At 59.2% G+C, this 7,225-nt stretch overlaps 2 protein-coding genes across 2 annotated transcripts in view; one reads left to right on the top strand and one right to left on the bottom strand.

Moving 5' to 3' along the window:
• Positions 1-6,281, bottom strand: part of STK36 (serine/threonine kinase 36) — a 26,658-nt gene extending 20,377 nt beyond the window's left edge. Inside the window, exons 1-7 of the mRNA XM_032779883.2 lie at positions 5,208-6,281; positions 3,565-3,705; positions 2,918-2,995; positions 2,120-2,250; positions 1,750-1,999; positions 718-811; positions 270-439 (exon numbers count right to left, since the gene is read on the bottom strand). Coding sequence (XP_032635774.1) covers positions 270-439; positions 718-811; positions 1,750-1,999; positions 2,120-2,250; positions 2,918-2,995; positions 3,565-3,705; positions 5,208-5,291 — 948 coding nt within the window. The 5' untranslated portion in view covers positions 5,292-6,281. The remainder of the gene's footprint in view (positions 1-269; positions 440-717; positions 812-1,749; positions 2,000-2,119; positions 2,251-2,917; positions 2,996-3,564; positions 3,706-5,207) is intronic.
• RNF25 (ring finger protein 25) overlaps positions 1-7,225 on the top strand; it is a 210,961-nt gene that overhangs the window by 195,520 nt on the left and 8,216 nt on the right. The gene's annotated exons all lie outside the window — the stretch shown is intronic.

Genomic DNA, 7,225 nt, shown 5'->3' with positions numbered 1-7,225 from the left:
CCCCCCCCCCCCCCGTCATCAGGGGATCTCTCTCCTTGTAACTGACCAACCCCCCAGGCTCCCATCTCACTCCTGATCCTCCCGGGGCCCTCCCCATGTAACTGTCCCAACCACTTCCCACTTCCTCGGGGACCTTCAGCAGGAGGGGCCCTGCTCGGTCTCTCGCCCAGCCCCTGGCCAAGTTCCCTCCAAGGCCCGGTGTGTCCCGCGAGCTCCCAGCCCCGCTGCAGTGCAGGCTCTGCCCAGCCCACAGGACACCAGACACACACCTTCCTCCGAGCCTCCTCGGCCATCTTCTGCCGCGCCTTCCTCAGGATCTTGGACTGGCCGCTCCTGGGGGCCAGCGAGTGAGCCTGCTTCTCCTTCAGCACCTGCAGCTCCGGGGGCAGCTTGCTGGTGAAGGGGTTCGCGATCCCGTGTTGCTCCGTGTCATCGATCACTGCCAGGAGCCGGGGGGTGAGCCCAGTCAGGGACCACAGCAACCATAACAGGGGGTGGGGGAAGCGCCAGGGCCTGGAAGGGACAGGCCACCCCATGGGCACTCTGGAGACTGGCACGGGCTGGGGGGTTGGTGTCTCAAGGGCCATTTGGAGACAGGGACGGGCAAGGCAGTTCCCCATTGCATCCAGGGGAGATGGGGCAGAGAGAGTGGCCAGGCTGCGGGTGGTGATTGTGGCTTTGCACCCGGTCCAGCAGGGAAAGAGGGGGGGCACTCACTGGTGACCCGTCCAGCGATGAAGGGATGGCACAGGAGCTCCGGCCACGACAGGCGCTGGCGAGGGTCCTTCATCAACAGGCCTTGCAGGAAGCTCTGCCCAGGGGCACAGAGACCCATTGTCACACTCCTCTCCTCTCTGTGCCCCCACAGTTGCTGGCACACAATGAACTGGACATGTGCACTAGCCTAACGGGTAGTCAGGACTCCTGGGTTCCACACCTGGCTCTGGGAAGGGAGTGTGGCATAGTGGGCAGAAATGAATACAAATAAAATCTGAAGATAGACCTATCTCCTAGAACTGGAAGGGACCCCGAAGGGTCATCAAGTCCAGCCTCTGCCTTCACTGGCAGGACCAAGTACTGATTTTGCCCCAGATCCCTAAGTGGCCCCCTCAAGGATTGAACTCACAAACCTGGGTTTAGCAGGCCAGTGCTCAAACCACTGAGCTATCCCTCCTCCCCATATTTCTGCTGAACTGACTGAAATAGTTCAAAGCTGGCATATGGCATCTCATCATTATGCTTCAGAGTTAACATCCCTTGAGATTAATGGGCCAGTCTGTATCCCTCAGAGCTGCTGTTTCAGGCTGTCTACAAACTCAGGCAGGCGTTGCTGGCTCTTCACAACCGTAAGGGCTGGAAGCAATTTGTTTAAACAGAAGCTGAGATTCCAGAGGACGATTCAGCAGCAGGAGCAGATCCTGCACCGAACGACACACAGAACATGCAGGGCCCTGACTCCCCTTGCAGCCAGCTCTGGGGTGAGCCCTTGCAGCCATCCAACCGCGCACAGCAACACTACTCACCAAGGAAGGAAGTGAAGAATCCAGTTTGCAAGGGGAGTCAGTGGAACCGCTCGTGACTCCCAAGCAGGAATTTGGCCTGGACAGCCCATCCCCGGGGAAAGGGGGGTTCAGTGACCTTGCCTGACAAGGGGCTGTTGGAGCCACGGGAGGGGAGGGGGCTGTCTGGAACCGGGGCAGCAGTGGCTCTGTGGGGTGCAGGGGCCTGCCCATCCCTCCTCCTCGTTACCTTGAACAAAGGGCTCATGGCTTTGGGCCACTTGATGGGGTCCCTGACGATGAGGCTGACCAGCTGGAAGATGCTGTTTGTGTAGAAGGGAGGCGTCCCCACGACCAGCTCGTACAGGATGCAGCCCACAGCCCACAGGTCGGCCGTGTGGTCGTAGGGCCTCTCCTGCACCAGCTCGGGGGCCATGTACAGCGGGGTGCCCTTGATGGACGTCAGCACCATGGTGTTGATGCTCATGGCGCGAGCGAACCTGCCGGACGAGACGGAGCCCCTTAATTCTGCCTCTGAGAGACCCGCCCCCAGCCCAGGAACCCTTCGAATGCCCCAATGGCCCCAATGCCAAGGATGTACGAGTTCCTCGGGCACCTACCCGAAGTCACAGAGTTTGATGATGCCCCCTTTGCCCAGCAGGATGTTCTGGGGCTTCATGTCGCGGTGCAGGATCCGGTGGGAGTGGAGGTAATAGAGGGCGGAGACCAGCTGGGAGGCGATGTCCTGAACCTGAGAGATACCGCAACCCTGAGGCCTCCACGGCCGAGTCTGCATCCTGACCACAGCTCTGCTGGTGCCCTTCACTCCCGACCCGCAGCCCCTGCTAGCCCAGCCCTGGGCCCCCCCACAGCTCTGCCGGTGCCCCTCACTCCTGACCCGCAGCCCGCTGCTAGCCCAGCCCTGTCCACACACAGCTCTGCCGATGTCCCTCTGTCTCAACCCACAGCCCAAGGCTTTTCAGACACCCAGCTGTGCCAGGGCCCCTCAATCCTGACAAACAGCCTCTGGTTATCGCAGTCTTGGCCTCCCCGCCCAGGCACACAGCTCTGCCATAGCCCTTTGATCCCGACCCACCCCCATCCCTATTGCAGCCCTGGACACAGGTGAGCAGTAGGCTGAGACGCAGCCAGTTCATGTCACTTGTAGCCTAAGGCTACATCTGAACCCAGCTCGCGTCCAGGTGAAAGGTGAGTTCTCTCTCCCGCTTGGCCAGTTAGAGCCTTCCTGCCCCTGCCTCCGGGCTCCGATTCCTTCCCCTCTGGAGGCTCAGCTGATGTCCACTTGTCTGAAGAAGCAACATCGGCACCTCCTGCAGGACCATGAGCCCCCTGCCACCCCCTGCCCCTGGCCTGACATGACTCCGACTAGCCCTGATGCGTCAGTGTCACATAGTTACCTGCTCCTCTGGCAGATTCCCATCATCTTCCAGGATCTGGAAAAGCTCCCCTTCCGCGTAGTCCGTCACCACCACTACCTGCAGGGGGGCAGCAGGAAGGGATCGTGGGAGTTCGGGGAGCAGGAGCAAACCTCAGCTGGGTCCTGGGGACCCCAGGGGACGGGATCCAGTGGCTGAAGCATTGGTGCTGGGAAACGCACCGGGTGAGGACACTGTTTCTAGCACATCTGGCCAGATCCAGAGACCCAGACTTAGCCCTTGCTCAGACAGTCTCCTAGTGGCACTCTGGAGCCAGGCCTCAGGATTTAGCCCAAAGGGCGGAGGAAACACCCTGCTGGGCCCTGGGGAAGGAGAATCATTGGGGGAACGAGCAGAGGGAGACAAGAGCTGTGCAGTCTGACCGCGGGACTCACCCGTGCAGCAAGGCACAAACCCAGCCGCTGGCAGGTGGGGCGAGAAACATGCAGCAGAGTCACTGGAAAGGCCAACGCTTGCTCCTTCCAACCAGGGCTGCCTGCCCTGATGGCATCACTGGAAGTGACAGCACATCTCTAGCCCCTGTGGGAAGGGCCCAGCTACGGCTACTGGGGAGAACCTGTGCAGCTGACAATGCATGCGTTTCCCCACCCTCACACGCGCCCTCTTACCTCCTTGTCGGTCTCGAAGCTGTCGAGCATCTGGACGATGTTGGGATGGTGCAGCCCTCTCATGATCTCAATTTCTCGCTGCAGGTTCTTCAGCTCCTTCTCCGATCGCCCGACTTTGGGGATGAACTTCAGCGCCACCACCTGCCAAAGCAGACAAAGCTGGGAGCTGCATCCACCACTGCTCCCACCCAGGCCCCAGTCAGGCAAGGATCAACTAGTGACAGCTAGAGCGGAAGCCTACGGCCAGGTCTACGCTGCCCTACCACTGCACATAGGGTGACCAGATGAGAGGGAGAAAATATCGGGACACATGGGGGGGTGGCGCTGGCAGAGCAAACAAAAAAAAGCCGAGAGGAGCTGGGGGGGGGGGGTGCGAATGCTGCCAGCAGAGCAGCGAGAGAGAGAGAGAGAGAAAAATAAAAAGCCGAGTGCTGCCGGCGGAGCAGCGAGGGAAAAAAAAATGAAAAAGGGAAGTGCTGCTGGCAGAATGAAATACCAGGACAAATTGGGTCCTGACCAAAAATCGGTTGGGACACGGGACAAATACCTAAATATCAGGATGTTCCCCATTTTATCGGGACGTCTGGTCACCCTAACTGCACGTAACCTTAGCACTGGACATGGATTAAGGGGATCCCAGAGTTACCTGTGTTTAAGCGTTCATAACTTTTAAAATCTTGAACTGATTTTCTTCAAACATGCTTAACCGGTAGATCTCAGCGAGATCTACAAAACAAGCTAGGGTTGAAAAATTTCAGTTTTAACTTTTTAAAGTATGACAATTCAGAGCTGGGAAATTTTGTAAAGCGTGAGTGTAGCTAGGTCTGCCCATGTGCAGGCTGCATCTTTCTCTGGGGTTCTGGTTTTTAAAAGTTGCCTCGGATTTCCTGGGTGGAATCCTGCACACTCTGAATTGTGCAAATTGTAGCACTTAGTCATATAACTGCCTTATTCTGCTGCAAATCAGGTACCAGACATCTAAGTGCCACTAACTCCATCTGCAATGAATTGTAGGCAAAATGGTGGGTGAACAGTTGTGCCAGTAGAAATGGAGGCAGGGTGAAAGGCCTTTCCAAAATCAGTGTGTGAACCTGTAGAATTCATGACAGCTGCAGCTGCACATTGTCAGGAGTTAATCAAAACCTATTTTTTGTCTAGACCAAACCAAGGTACCAGACCTCAGTGAGATTCTGCCCAGAACAAGTTTCAGATGTTGGTTGCTTTTGCTGCACCTGTCTAAAAGGTACAGGGAGAACCAAGCTGTCAAATTCAGAAATAATCAGAAAATTTAAAACAAATTAATTTCCCCATCAAGTGCAAACAAAGCCTGGAATGTATCAGCCCCTAAGGGGAATGTTCCAGAAAGTGCTGAGCATGTAAAAGCAGGGGATTAGAATGGAAACTGTTGTGCAATCTTAAGTGCAGTGGAAATTACGAGAGAAACTATGTGGTGAGTATCACACATATGATTGTCAGAGACCCTGGACTTGGAGGCCCAGTCACAGAACCCTGAGCTGTATACCAAGAACTCTTCAGCCTGTGTTGTGTTTCCCCTATATGTCATTTTCCCCACATCTCACCTGGGCGCTGTATTCCCGTCCCACCCACCTCCTCAGAGAGCCCCTCTCTGGATCTCTCCTCACCTGGGCGCTATATTTCCGGCGCCCCTTGTACACCCTCCCAAAGGAGCCCTCTCCAATCATCTCCAGCACGTGGTATTTCTCCATGGTGGGCACGCCAACCTGACAGGGCAAAGTGGCACATTAGAGGATGTTCAATGCACCTCCTGAGCCTCCCCTTCCCCCTCAGGCCTATACCAGCTGAGAAGATGGATGGTGCAATGGTTAGGGCACTAGCGAGGAGTTGGGGGACCTGGGTTCAAGTCCCTGTTCTGCTACAGACCTCTTGTGTGACCTCAACAAGTCACTGAGGCCCAGATCCTCAATGGTCCTGTCTCAATGGAAGTCAGGTGCCTAAATACCTTGGAACATCCAGGCCGTCGCCTCTCTGGGCTTCAGTCCCTCCATATGGAAAATGGAGATGAAAGTACCTCCTTATCTCAGGGGGTTGGGGAATGATAAACACATTAGAGACTGAGGTGCTCAAATGCTATGGTGCTACCTAGATGCTTCCCATGGGTCTTCTCTTAGGAGACCTCCAACATCCCAGCCCCACCTCTGGCTGCCCAGTTCCCAGTCTTTCCTCATCCTCCTCCCAACAGGTCTCCAGCTCCTCTCATCCAGCCACCTGGTTCTCCCTCTGTGCCAGCTCCAGATTCCAACCCTTCCACCCAAATTCACCCAGGTCACCCTTCCCACTTCCCCTGGCCTCCTCCCGCAGCCACACTCCTCCTCTTTGTCCTCCAGCCTGATCATGTCCTTCCCCGGCTCCCTCTTCTCTCTCGGCATTTCACCTGCCCTCCCACACCCTTGGCTTTGTGCTCTTTCCCCCAGACCGAGGCCTGAACGGTCGGCTCCAGGTGGCTGGTACATTTCGGCTGTTTTTTTATTTCATTATTAGTTATTTGTACGGTGCCCCGGGGGAGCTCAGCACTTGGCAGGTGGGGATGAGGTCGGGGTCCATGCCCTGAACACAGGCCTGGTGACTGGAACCCCGCGATCATCCCAGTCTCCCCACGCTCAGAGCTGCGTGTCCAGGAACCTACATGGCTCTCGCCAGGGCTGAGTCCCCAGCACGTGCTCAACACCCCGAGGCTCCCCCGGCTGACCAGGAGCCCTGACTCCCAGGCCTGCCTCACAGGGACGTGCCGGTTCTGCGGCCCTGAGCCTGGCTGCCCACGGGCAGGACCTGGTAGGTCAGACCGGACCCTATACCCAGGATCACCCCTCCCCCCTGCGCCTCACTGCGGTCTGGGATTCACCGCTGGAGGCTGGTTCAGTCCCCTCCCCCCGGCCCGGATTTCCAGCCCCCCGCCCGTGGAGGCGATCCGCCCCCCCGCCCGGATCCAGCCCCCCGCCCGGCGGAGGGATCCGCCCCCCCCCCGTCCAGCCCCCCGCCGATCCCCCCCCGACGCCCCCCGCCGCCGGATTCAGCCCCCCCGCCCCCAGCCCGCGGGAGGATTCCGCCCCCCCCCGCCCGTCACCACAGGATCCAGCCCCCCGCCCGGCGGATCGTAACCGCACGGAAATTCCAGCCCCGTCTCCTCAGTCGGTGGTCCGCCCCATCGCCGTCCAACCCCCCCTACGGATCCAGCCCGCCCGGCGGAGGTGATCCGCCCCCCCTCCGGATTCCAGCCCCCCCCCCGGATCCAGCCCTCCCGCCCGGCGCAGGATCCGCCCCCCCGCCCGGATCCAGCCCCGCGCCCCGGGGAGGTATGCGCCCCCCCTCGCCAGGAATCAGCCCCCCCCTGCTCCAGGATCCAGGATCCGCCGCCCGCCCGGCGCAGGGATCCGCCCCCCCTCGCCCGGATCCAGTCCCCCGCCCCGCCCGGGGTAGGGATCTCGCCCCCCCTCCCGGATTCCGCCCTCCCCCCGCCCGGATCCAGCCCCCCGCCCGGCGCAGGATCCAGCCCGTTCCGGTTGAACAAAGACGCGGCTCCCACAGGACTCGTGTCCCCTTCCCTCATGCGGGATTCGGTCCGCCACCGGGATTCTGGCTCCCCGCGCTGTGAACCACCGCCGCTATCTCCGGGCCGTTGGTG

The sequence above is a fragment of the Chelonoidis abingdonii genome, chromosome 10 (genome assembly GCF_003597395.2).
Source record: "Chelonoidis abingdonii isolate Lonesome George chromosome 10, CheloAbing_2.0, whole genome shotgun sequence".
In the NCBI taxonomy this organism is placed as follows: domain Eukaryota; kingdom Metazoa; phylum Chordata; order Testudines; family Testudinidae; genus Chelonoidis; species Chelonoidis abingdonii.
This window is presented reverse-complemented; position numbering and strand designations above follow the sequence as displayed.